Source organism: Belonocnema kinseyi, chromosome 10, assembly GCF_010883055.1.
Source record: "Belonocnema kinseyi isolate 2016_QV_RU_SX_M_011 chromosome 10, B_treatae_v1, whole genome shotgun sequence".
Taxonomy (NCBI): Eukaryota; Metazoa; Arthropoda; class Insecta; order Hymenoptera; family Cynipidae; genus Belonocnema; species Belonocnema kinseyi.
In genome coordinates, this window is record NC_046666.1 from 92,487,654 (window position 1) to 92,501,831 (window position 14,178).

The 14,178-nt window shown below is 29.2% G+C and overlaps 1 protein-coding gene across 1 annotated transcript in view; it reads right to left on the reverse strand.

The window, feature by feature from the left end:
• The window catches only part of LOC117182130 (solute carrier family 23 member 2), a 374,004-nt gene that overhangs the window by 319,021 nt on the left and 40,805 nt on the right, over nt 1–14,178 (reverse strand). Inside the window, exons 2-3 of the mRNA XM_033375172.1 lie at nt 4,420–4,545; nt 3,993–4,150 (exon numbers count right to left, since the gene is read on the reverse strand). Coding sequence (XP_033231063.1) covers nt 3,993–4,150; nt 4,420–4,545 — 284 coding nt within the window. The remainder of the gene's footprint in view (nt 1–3,992; nt 4,151–4,419; nt 4,546–14,178) is intronic.

The following is a 14,178-nucleotide window of genomic DNA, read 5'->3' on the forward strand; positions in this document are numbered from 1 at the left end:
GTATATTTGAAAAAAAAAACAGAAGAAGCGATTGGACGACCAGAGCTGACTATCGGAAGAATAGACCCAAATTTGAAAAGGACACAGTCAGTGGATGGATTGAACTCTACTTCTTAGATCAGGGTGGAGGTGATTAACCATAATATTATCATATTATCTTAATCATATTTCCAGCGGCCAAACATAAAGGTGGTCACGTATTTTCAAAAACGCGATTTTAGTTTTCAAAAAATGTGAGAATTGTTTTTTTCTAAACCTATTTTTTTATTATTTAAAATTACCCTTAACTGCATTTTAGATAATTATTTACCATTTTCTAACCATTTTTTTTTGCAAAAATAAAAAGTTGATATGCAACTTAATAAAGAACAAAAAAAACTTCAGAAAATTAATTAGAATCCGCGGTACACGTGAATAAAGATTCGAACAGTTTCCGTCGATTTTCTAGGACAGATGGCGCAAAACCAGGACATGTCCCGAAAAACCAGGACATCTGGTAACACTATCATTAGAACGAGTTTAAGCACTTCTTTTTTTTTAGTCCATTCGTATCCGGATACATCATTGCTAAAATGTCTGTTAGTGAAATATATTATAATCCTTTTGGCAGATCTGGCAACAGTAATATTTAAAAAAATTCTAGACCTATTCCTAAAAGTATTCGCGAAAAATTTCTATTTATCACAAAAAACTTTATTTGTGATAGTTGCCGTACGAAATTTTCGCAACGACAAACTTCGTCTTCTGATACATCTAGGGATCATGATTCTCACTTCAAAGAAATTCACGAAGATACATTTTCAGATTAAATTAATAAGGATGTGGACAGTAATATTTTTTCGGAAAGTGACTTTGAATTTTTAAACTAGACGAAGAGAAAGCCTTTTTCTCTTTAAATGCCTCTTTACGAATTCTCGAAGAAGAAAAGATCAATTTTCTTGAGCTAAAAACTAAGAAACAAAAGGAAGACGCCATTTGAAGAGTATGTGAAACGGCACGCTGAAATTTTTTTGATGAAAATTCTGTTCATGAAAATAACGAAATTATAATTTATTTGAAGGGAAATTTTAAAAAGCTGAATTAAGCAAAAGAAGAGAAATTACAATTTTAACCATTTTATCTATCTTCTTCAGATACGAAAGCAGGAATAACTTCGTCAGACCAAAGGGTCAAAGTAAACGAAAAGAAAACTTTTTAAGGTCGCTCTTTTTGGGGAAAAAATTGGATTTTCAAAGTTTGCAGAATTGAAATCGAAAGAGTGCGTTCTGTCTGGAACAAGTGGTAACCACAACGTTTGCGTCTGCATTCCCCATCAGAACTAAAAACTTATGTTTATTGGTGGGAATATAAAACAATTGGCTGAAGCTAATTCTCCACCATTTTCATTCGTCAAATATTGGATAGCCCAGTTGATTTGTAGCCCTGTACAAATAGCGTGTTATTTGAATGAATGTCCGAACTGTCCCGGCGATGAGAACCGTAATCTTCTTTTAGAAAGAGCCTATATCGAAAATTTGGTTGAAGACATCAAAATTAAACAGAGGTTAAACAAGGAGCGATCAGATTTAGAAACTGCTGTGGCCCCAGTAGATGAATTTATTAACAGCGAGAATATGAAACGACGTTTTCCACATGATATTATTGTCATACAACAAAGTTAGTATATCAATAGCGTGAAGTATAATGTATTAGTGGATCAAATTCCTGTTAAATTAGATTTTGGTGAAAACCAAACGATTGATTTACAAGATGCTTCTCAAGGTAAGCATTGGTCAAAAACACAAATGACCGTTTATTCTTTTGGGAGATACTACAGAACACCTGAAGGTGAATTAAAACACGCAAGTCACGCTACAATATCAGATATAAAAGAACCCAATACAATATCTGTGAATCTCTATCAAAGAAACGTAATCTCTTTTTTGCGAGAAAAGTAGGAATTATTGTGAACTTTGTTATATACAATTCAGATAGTTGAGCGGCACAGCACAAGAACTGTAAGAACTTTGCCAACTTAACACTACACGAGCAGTATTTCGGATGTGAATCGGGATGGAATTTCCATGCAAATGCACATGGCAAAGGTCCTTGTAATGGCATTGTTGGCATTTTCAAAAGGACGGTTGCTAAATGATATTTCAAAGACCTTTAGGTCGACTTCTGCAGTAAAGATGAATAAAAAGCAGAAGAAGGACTTTTAAGCGAAAGATTTTTAAATTGTATTACAATTGAAGGTACAGAAAAATACACGCTGCCATTCTCATTGCGAAGGTTGAAGTCATGACAAAGCTTTTTCTTAATTCCGAAGATTTTAATACAGTACCCCTATTTGAAAACATGTGTACTCGTAAAATACGTAAAATGTACAAGGTTCGTCGAACTAAATTGTGCGTTCTTCTATTCCATAATAACGTTTTTGTTTATATGTCGCTCTTACTAATTTAGTTGTTTGAAATTATATTTAAACAATGAAAAGCTGTTGCTAAAAAAGGTGTCCACCTTTACTTGCAAATTAACATTAACATTACGTCGCTTTGTCGTGTAGAACCATACTTTTCATTTATTTTCTCATTAACCACTGGTGGTCCCCGGATCAAACATTAAGAACTTGTGGAGCTTACGTATGGGCACCAGTGGCCATCAAATTTCCAGTGGCCAAACATACAGGTGGTCACGTATTTTCAAAAACGCGATTTTAGTTTTCAAAAGAATGTGAAAATTGTTTTTTTTTCTAAACCTATTTTTTATTATTTAAAATTACATGTAAAGACGAACAATTTCAGATTTTCAACAAGTCAAATCGGTAAATTAGAACCGCAAATATGAAATATTCCGTCAGAAAATTACAAACATTTTCGAACTCCAATATCTCCACCATTTTTTCGAATTTTCAAAAATCAATTTATGAACTTTTTCTTCACTAATATACAACTATTTACGCCGAGTTACAGCCAAATCCCATTCCATGAAGAAAATTGTTGTTATCACTTGACATGGACTCCGCCACGTGATGAAAATGTGTTCCTTAAAGCCGATGGAGCTTTAACAAAAGAGAATTTAGAATCACCAAATTACAGTTCATAACCCTAACCTTTAATTTTAAACGGTCTGTGCACAAAACGCGAGAATCGGCAGTCGCGCACCCTAGGGTCGCTCACACTCCTACTTGCGGCGCGGCCTCAATTCTCGGAAGAACTACATCAGGGGATCCTATCTCTAGAGTTCATTGCAATTTGATTTTTCCCTTTTCAATCAATAACTTTTAACCCTAGGTAGAAATTTCTTTCGGAAGCTATCCAGTCACTGGCAGAAATTTTACTTGGAATCAAAGCTTTTAATGTATCCCCTAAGGGTTTACATTTTTCTAGTACCTTCATAGTTTCACCCCTTTGAAAAATTCAACAAAAATAGATTATAAAAGATATTATAAGGATTGTTTATATAAAATATGAATGTGGTCACTTTAGAAGATAACCTCAAATTTTTTTACCTGCATTTTATTCAAAATTTTTTTAAAAACTTTTTAATAGCCTTATTAGTGTCTACAACATATATTTTGTTAATTAAAATCGGTCAAATCGTACTCAAGAGAAACAACTTTTTTATTTTTATTTTCCCCTCCATAACTCTCACAAAAATAAATTTTCAGGATTATCATTGGGAGAAATTTTACTTCACATAAATCCGAACCTGTGGCGGGCATTTCAAGTTAATACGTACGGGGATAGATTTTACATGTTTACCCGACTAGGCCCAAAAAAACGGACTATGTGTGCAATATTTCATACATAGTTGTCAAAAAAGCCGCTTTTTAATAATAAATATGACAATTTAGTGTAAATTCATTTGTTTTTAACACTATAACTTAAAATCGGTTCGTTGTATGCAAAATTTGAATTTTAAAATTATTGCAAAATGAAGTAATAGGCAAATATACACTGTTAATGAAAAAGTAAGCAAAGTTAATAATAAAAATATGAATTAAAATTCACCTGCATCCGAAAGTACATTGTAAAAATGTAACTATTCCTGTGACTAGAATCATCGTGGAGATTATATGACTCTTAGCAGGATCATCTTCCGCCATACACAGTGCTGGTGTAAGAATGAATGGAATTGAAACTATAGCTCCTATCATGGTTAGATAATGCTGAAATAAATACCACACGCTGCTTGTTTCACTTTACGTTTTAACATTGTCACTTTTTTGTACCTTAATCTACTTTTTTCACAATCTAAAAATTAGATAACGCTGTAATTGGTAACTTTCTATGCTGTGAAAAATTTTTGCACATTCTTTTTGAAATAAGGGAAAAATAAAATCAACTTTTTTCCATGCCTTTATCAAGAGTGTGCAATCAGGCAATGTATGCAAGTTCCAAAGTATTACGTTGATGTATATTATAGTAAAAATATTACCTGCAATGCCATAAATATACATAAATACCATGGTGGAACGTCATCTATTCCATAAGTAATATCAGGATTTCTGTTTTTCGTCTCAGCTTTATCTTTTGCAAGTATATTATCTGAATCGATCACGTTCTGCAATCAAATATTGACATTGATTATTTTTAAACAAAAGTACATTTGGATGCTCATCTAGAAATCCATGTGTAAATACATGACCGGTACAGTACTGGCTCGGTAAAGATTACCGAAGGTCCAGTAAAGCGCTTCCTTACAACGGAGCATATTCCTGTGTTAAATTTTACATAACTTAGTTCGGTAAACGGAGGGCATTGCGGCATTTTATTAAAATTTCACTTTAAGTCATGTAAAATAAAATAGGCTAATATTTCATATGAAAATTTCAATTAATAATATATTTTCATTATAATTTAATTCTCTATTCAGTAAGAAATAATACAAATAGATAATAAAGCTTTCGTCCAGTACCGAAACTCAGTACCACGTCAAGCGTTGGTAATTTACGGGTTTAGTATTGGCGAGATACTGATTTGGTATACTGCTTAAGTACCGACTAAAATGCTCTCTTGTATGTCGGCACAGTAGCGGTTTGGTACTGGCGCAGTACCGAAATATGAACTATGGTTAAATCCAGCTTTCGGTACTTATGCCGTGCGTTGGATAGGTACAGGTTCAGTACTGGCAGAGTACAAACATCAATTGCCGGTTATCTACCAGCCACACCATTATGCCACCGGCGTTGGCTCGATACAGGCTCAGCACTGGCAGAGTACAAACTTCGATTGCCGTTTATCAACCGCCAACAGCATTATGCCATGTGTTGGCTCGGAATAGATTCGATACTGGCAAAGTAAAATTTCGATAATCGGTTATCTAACGGCTACAGTATTAGGTCGTGCCTTGACACGGTACATACTTAATACTAGCAGAGTACAAACTTTAACCACTGGCTATCTACCGGCCTCATTATTCCGTGCGTTGGCTCGCTACAAGCTCAACACTGGCAAAACACAAAAGTCAATTGGCGGTTATCTGTCGGCAAGATCATTATGCCGTGTGTTGGCTCGATACAAGCTGAGTACTGGCAGAAATGTTTCTGCAATAATTCTGATATATAAGGACTTCATTGAGCAGGGTTCTCTGTGGGACTTGAAACGTGAAGTTAGCGGTTAATTGAAACAATCGATTGTGTGATACGTGAATCCGCAGAATTCATAGCAGAATTCTATTTAGACTGGAAGCTGCAGTACGTGTCGTCCGGCGCTTCACTCGTTCAAAAGAAGCAGAATTATATTATGCTTCTCTTTTAATGAATACTGAGATAGTGTTTCCATAAGGTAAGTAAAAAGCCTTTACTACACAATAAATAAATTGTGGAATAAATTCTTCATTTCAACCATTATATTGCGCTTCTCACCAAAGTATTATAATTATTTTGACATAGGGTTAAATGTATTTTCTTTAAAAAAATTTGAGAGTGAGACAATATTCAGATTACTGTTCATCCATTAGTGGCTAATATTAATTAAATATATTGATTCAACCTCAATATATTCAGATTGAAATATAAAATTAATATTCAAATCTATTTTTGATAATATTTTAATATTTCCCGATGTTTTAAATCAAAATTTCAGCAAAAAAGTTCATCCTAACCAAATACACGAGCAATACAATTTTATCCCGGGTTTGGTTTCGACACTGGCTTTAATGGAAATTTACCGAAACGGAAACATTGGCGCCATATAGTTTCAAACAAAAATATGAATTAGGAACTTAATCGATTTATACATTTATTATCTCTTCAAACTTGAACATATATTCTCTCCCTCTAAAATTTATGCATATATACATGCATAAAAAGCTTACTCTGTGTGCCTACGTATGGTTAATGCTATATTAACCACCATACTGATCTGATACTAGTTCGTAAGACCTTAAATATGTTTATACGCAACCAAAAGTGAAATACTGAAAAAAATTTTTAACCAGTCTGAACTTAAATGATGAATTCTCAAATCAACAAGTGAATTTTTTACAAATTTGTTTAACTTTTAACCTAGAAATTGAATTTTTGACAAAAAGGATGAATTTGTAACAAAAAATACAATACAGATGATACTCAAATAAAAAATTAATTATTAATTAATTCATCTCGTTTGGATAAAAACTCAATTATTTGGTTGAAAACTTAATTATTTTGTTCAAAATGAAACTATTTTGTAACAAAGTCCTCTTTTCTATCTAAGGTTTAACTGAAAGTTTAACTCTTTGATTAAAAACTCATATTTTTCGCTTAAAAAATTCAACCTTTTGCAGATAATTTGTCTTTTTGACTTTAAAATTAAATAATATTGTTAAAAATTCATGTATTTTGTTTAAAATTGGTCTTTTTTTGTAGATCATTAAATTTCTTGGTCGAAAATTCAACAATTTTGTTGAAAATTCGTTTTTTTTTCTTGTTCAATCCAATTTTTTATCCCAGTTCTTATCTGGAAATTGAACTATTCCATTTTTGGTTGAAATTTCATCCTGCACATTGTAGATAAGAATTCCTGAAAATAGAATCAAGAATCTAACGACCAAATTTGGACAATCACCACAAAATGTTCCCACTGCAATCTGAAACGAAAAAAAGAAACATCCTTCCCCCCTCTCCTCCCCTAAAAAAGAAGAAAAGAAATAGAGAAAAAATTATTCGTTTTCAATTTGGACAAAAAATAAAAAGGAGGAAAGAAAAATGAGAAGGCAACCAACCAAATCCCCTTCCTTCTCTTTTTTATTTCTTTCGTCCTTCTTATCCCTACCATTATCAAATCACAATAAGAAACATCTGTCAAAAATAATCACCAAAGTTTCGGCACTCATACAGCACCTTTATCAAGGGAAAAAAAAAGAAAATTATTTTGCAGTTTTTTTAATGTTAGGAAAAAAAATATAATTAACAAAATATATCAATTTTCAACCTAAAGGATCACTTTTTAACAAAATAAATGAATTATCTATCAAATAATTGGTGTTTTAACTAATACAATGTACAGGTTAAAGTTTCAACCAAAAATGGAATAGTTTAATTTTCACAAAATTATCAAAATCTCATTTGGATAAAAACTCAATTATTTGGTTGAAAAATTAATTATTATGTTGAAAATGTAACTATTTTGTAAAAAAGTAGTCTTCTATCAAAAGTTCAACTACTTTGTTAAAATTTATTTATTATTTATTTGAAGGTTCATATCTTTCGTTGAAAATTTAACTATTCTGATGAAAATATGTGTTACGTGTTTTTGAAAATACATTTTTGAAACTGAAAATTAATCTATAACATTCTAAGTTAAAAAAATTATGTATTTTGTTAAAAAATCGTCTGTCTTTGTAGAAATTAAATTGTTTTATAAAAAATTTATACTTTTTGGTTGAAAATTAAATATTTCATTAGAAATGTCAACTGTAAATAGTTTTTGGTTGCAAAGTCGTTTTGTTGTAAATGCAACTATACTGTTAAAAATTAGAATCATAATTTTTGGGTGGAAAATTCGATTATTCACTTAAAGTTGACCTACTTAGTAAAAGAATTAATTTTTTCATATTAAGGATTCATAATTATTGTTACAAATTCAACTATTTGCCTTCAAAATAACTATTTTGTTAAAAATTGTTCCAGGATTTAGATTGAGCTAAAGATTGAGTCCCTGTCATGCCTCACTCAACCTTCCGACTCTTAGAGATTAAAGCTGGTTGAGAGAAATTAAAAATGATTAAAACATTACGGGATTTAATTTCAACATTTTGCATTAGGTGCACTGCATGACGACGAGACAAGTAAAAAAAGATAGAAGAAAATCGATTAATCCATTCAATTTCTATTGAGAGTTATCGTAATTTCTCTTCTCTTCTCAGATTCTACGCTAAAAATATTGAAGAAAGATATTGCGTCTGCTTGAATCGGAAAAGTGTGAAACTACATGTTATTTCACCTTCAAGATTACACTTGAAGGTTATGCTTTTAGTAGTATTTTCTTCAGCAATTCCTTTTTCAGAATTTTCAACCGAAAATTATGCAATCATAGACATTCATCATTTTTCGATCTTTTTTTCTTGAATTTTTGTTTCAAATACAATTGCTTGCTTTACAATGAATACGCTGTTACTCAGGATCAATGCGCTATTTTGTTTCAAACAACATAGTTACGTTTTTTAACCAAAGAGATTAATTATTATCAACTAAACGGATGAAGCTTAAAACATGAATTTTCAACAAAACAGTCCCGCGTTCAACCAAAAATATGATGTTAACCAAAACGATTTTTTTTTCATTTTTCCCCCCTTCATTTTTCAACATAATTTTCATAAAGCCTAATACATTTTTCATGACGGTGCTCTAATGCAGCGATGCCATTTTTACAGACCGATTCGTCAAGTCCCTCAAAATACTCATTTACAGAATTGTTGACTTCCTCGTTGCTCTAAAATTGTTTACCTCCTAGCCCAAATATACATGTAAAATATTACTCAGTCTATCATCATTTTATGAATTTTCCGATCATTTCGGGAGTTCAGCGGGGCCTTCTGAACGTGGTTCGTCAGAAGTGCCCATGCGACCTTTCCTTCATTCAGAAACCTACTTTTTAACCGTCGAATATAATGGAGAAAAGTCTTTCAACGTGGAATCAACGTCTTTTTTAATTTGAAGTGGTGTTAGGCATTTTAAATAGAAGCGTTTAATGATCGGACGCTTCTCTGTTTTTTTTTTCATTTTTGCACAAAGAATCGAGGTGTATTGTTCAGAAGGCTCTCAAATGTATACTAATAGAGCAATCGACTCAAAAATTGATATACAAGCTAGTGAGATATAGTACTATAGAATACAAGATAAAAAAAGTAGAGCTTGACCCTACGGTGTGATACGGCGGCTACGTATATGTTACACAACTAATGGGTAAGAGAAGAACATCAAAGAGAAACCATAGCTGCTGTATCAGAAGTTACAAAATAAAACACTCGCATTTAAAACATAATGATGTGTACCTTATTTGGTCAAAAAGAGGAGATTGCACGTCCAAGTTAGGAATTCAGATTACATAGATCATTGCTCGATCTTATATTGTTTCGCACATGCAAACGATGGTTGGGCCGGAAGGAGCCTAAAGTCGAGTGAAGCTCGATTCGACAGGCGATGCGGTAGCGATGAGTAGGGATACCGGGACAATGAGCGGGAAGCGCTAAGAGTAGCGGGAACTTGGAGTAGGGAGATGGAAGAAAAAATCTCGCTTGTACGCTAGGCAGTACTGTGTGACTGGAAACGTGGAACCCAACTATACTCACAGGTGCTACCAGTGATCCCAGATCTGAAACGAGATGTGGTCCAATACTATGACAGGGCTATGTCCGTGTGAATATAGTAGGAGACTTTGTAAAAGACTCAGTTGCGCGCGCAACCCATTTCTCCTCTTCTGAATTTGAAAACTCGAAGGTGCACGATTGCCGGTCGGAACACTTCGGCAGTTCTCTATATCTCTATCTGCTTTGAAATAAATTCAGGAGATTGAGATTTTAATATTTCCAGATTTTGATGCTGGCGTTTCACATGATTTGAATAGATCGCGCGCCTCTTGATATGCGTATATTTTGAGGTTATGTTATTTCATGTATAAAATATAAATTATAAAAATATTAATACTATTATATATATATAAATATATGCGTATATTAATAATGATAATATTATAATTATTTTATATTATAATAGTCTTATTTATATCTTGATTCGCATTTAAAAGAAATTAAAGAAATTGGAGATTTTGGAATTCATCTCGTTTGGATAAAAACTCAATTATTTGATTGAAAAACTAATTATTTTGTTGAAAATGTAACTATTTTGTGAAAAAAGTCATATTTTCTATCAAAAGTTCAACTACTTTTTAAAATATTTATTTTTTTTTTATTTGAAGGTTCATCTCTTTCGTTAAAAATACATTTTTGAAACTGACAATCAATATCATTTTTGGTTAAGATATCATGTGTTTTGTTAAAAGGTCGTCTTTCTTTGTAGAAATTAAATTGTTTTATGGAAAATTTATACTTTTGTATTAAAAATTAAATTTTTCGATTGAATTATCAACTATAAATATGTTTTGGCTGTAAAGTCGTTCTGTTGTAAATGCAACTATATTGTTAAAAATTAAAATCATAATTTTTGGGAGGAAATACTCTTTTTGTTTTTAAAATTAAACAATTTCGTTGAAAGTTCAGGTATTTTGTTGGAAATTGACCTTGTTTAGTAGAACTTTAATTCACTAAGAGTTGAACTACTTTGTAAAAAAATACGTTTTTTTAACAAGGTTTTTTAATTATGTTTGAAAATTTAACTATTTGGTTGAAATTTTAACTCTTTCATTGAAAACTCATATTTTTTGCTTTAAAAATTCAACTTTTTATAGATAATTCGTCTTTTTTACTTTAAAATTAAATAATTTATTTAAAAATTCATGTATTTTGTTTAAGATTTGTCTTTTTTTGTAGATCATCAATTTTCTTGGTTGAAAATTTATCTGAATGGTTGAAAATTTAACAACTTTGTTTAAAATCAATTTTTTCTGTTAAAAATTATTTATCTTTATCTGAAAATGTAACTATTATATGATTGATTAAAAATTAATCGTATATATTGGTTAAGTTGGAAAATCGTTTTTTTTAATAGAACATTAATCTTCTTGGTCAAAAATTGAACTTTTCCCTTGAAAATTTAACAATTTTGTTGAAAATTCGTTTTTTTTTTCTTGTTCAATTTTTTAGCACAGTTTTTATCTGGAAATTGTACTATTCCATTTTTGATTGAAACTTTATCCTGTACATTTTATTATTAAAAACACCAATTATATGATAGAAAATTAATTTATTTTGCTGAAAAGTAAACTTTTGGGTTGAAAATTGATTTATTTCACTCAAAATTAATTTTTCAAACTAAAAAATCATTTTCAATTTTCTTAGCAATCACAACAATTTTTGTTATTCTTTTTAAATATTTTACAATTCTCAAAAACTTTTTTTTCTAAATCTGCAAAAATCAACATCGTGTTTCAAATTATTTCAAATAATTTTAAGTTAATTTTGAATATTATTCTAAATTAAAATTGTAGCGTTCAAACTTAAAATTTAGCTAATTACAATTTTAACAATTCAAGGCTTTCTATTTCGAACCACTCTGTTCAAATTTGTATAGTTTTTAATAGTTGTTTATAATGGCTTGTCCCAGATCTGAATTTTTTTTCAAAAAGTCTCTTATCCAATTCAGAAATACATATAATTGCTTTGAAAAATTTCCTGTTCCAATTCAAAATTCAGGATGGAATTGTAAAATTCCAAATTTTAAATCTGAAAATGATTTTTTTGAGGTGGACATCTTTTGAAATTTAAACTTTTAAAACTGAAGCTTGACAAATTTTTAATTCAGAAATATTTCATTAAAATGCTCAATAATTCATGCGTATAAAACACAAACATTTAACACCTTTTAATTTTACAATTTTTTAAATTAAATTATTTTAAAATACGAAATTACCATTTTTTAATTTTTATGACTTTAACATTTTAGAGATTTCTGGTTAAAAAATACAAATTACGCTATTACTTTTAAGGTTCAAAATGATAATAATTCAAAACAATTTCAGTTCGTAACATTAAAAATTGAACGATTAAATTCATTTTTTAACTAAAAACTTTTTAAAATAAAAGTTACATCATTTTTATTTTATGTTATTCCAGATTAATATTTTTGCATTGTTATTTAGAGATAAAAATTTTAGATTGCCAATTAAAAATGTTAGAAATTAACTTACTATCAAAATAATTGAATTTTCAACTAAAAAAAAGAGAATAACAAATTTCCAACAAAATAATTACATTTTCAACTAAAATGATAAATCTTCAACAGAAAAAGTTTTAATTTTTAATTAAAAACTGTTGAACTCATTCAAAAAGATATTAATTTTACACAAGAATTAACTTTTCAGTCCATAAGGATTTTGTTTTTAAATTGTTGAATTTCAAAGCCAAAAAGATGAATATATTAATCATTTTGATCAATAAAAATGGATTAATTACAATTCTTTTTTAAATGAAAACTTTTTAAATTATAAATTGAATTCGTTTATTTTAATTCGCTTTATATTATTAATGTTTACATTTTTATTTATAAATCCAAACTCAAAAGTCTTATTTACGAATTGACAATTTTTAAAATCTAACGGTGTAACAAAACAGTTTCATTTTCAACTAAAAAAAAAAAACGAAGTTTCAACCAAATCCTTAAATTTTTAACAAAGGAGATGAATTTTCATTTAAAATTATGAATCTTCATAAAAAAAAGGCTTACATTTTTTATTAAAAACTGTTGAACTCATCCAAACAGAAAAAATTGTTCACAAAACAGTTGAGTTTTCAGTTTTTTGAATTTTAGGAAAAAAATCGAATTAACACAATAAATCAATTTTCAACCCAAAAGTTTACTTTTCAACAAAATCAATTAATTTTCTATCCAATAATTGGTGTTTTAACTAATAAAATGTACAGGGAAAAGGTCAATTTTTGACCAAGATGATTAATGTTCTATAAAAAAAAAAAAAATTTTCCAACTTAACCATTATATACGATTAATTTTTAATCAACCATATAATAGTTACATTTTCAGATAAAGATAAATAATTTTTAACGGAAAAAATTAATTTTAAACAAAGTTGTTAAATTTTCAACCAATCAGATGAATTTTCGACCGAAAAAATTGATGATCTACAAAAAAAGACAAATCTTAAACAAAATACATGAATTTTTAAAGAAATTATTTAATTTTAAAGTAAAAAAGACGGTCTATCTACATAAAGTTGAATTTTTTAAGCAAAAAATATGAGTTTTCAATGACAGAGTTAAACTTTCAACCAAATAGTTAAATTTTCAATCATAATTAAAAAACCTTGTTAAAGAAACGTATTTCTTTTACAAAGTAGTTCAACTCTTCGTGAAATAATCGACTTTCAAACCCAAGAAGATGTACAGTTGATATTTTAACCAAACAATTGCATTTTTGACAAAAAATGATACATTTTCAACCAAAAAGATGAAATATCTACTAAACAAGGTCAATTTCCGATAAAATACATGAACTTTCAATGAAATTGTTTAATTTTAAAAACAAAAAGAGTATTTCCACCCAAAAATTATGATTTTAATTTTTAACAATATAGTTGCACTTACAACAGAACGACTTTACAACCAAAACATATTTATAGTTGATAATAATTCAACCGAAAAATGTAATTTTTAATACAAAAGTATAAATTTTCCATAAAACAATTTAATTTCTACAAAGAAAGACGACCTTTTAACAAAACACATGATATCTTAACCAAAAATGGTATTGATTGTCAGTTTCAAAAATGTATTTTTAACGAAAGAGATGAACCTTCAAATAAAAAAAAATAAAATTTTTAAAAAAGTAGTTGAACTTTTGATAGAAAAGAGGACTTTTTTCACAAAATAGTTACATTTTCAACAAAATAATTAACTTTTCGATCAAATAATTGAGTTTTTATTCAAACGAGATGAATTCCAAAATCTCAAATTTCTTTAATTTCTTTCAAATGCGAATCCAGATATAAATAAGACTATTATAATATAACATAATTATAATATTATCATTATTAATATACGTATATATTTATATATATAATAGTATTAATATTTATATAATTT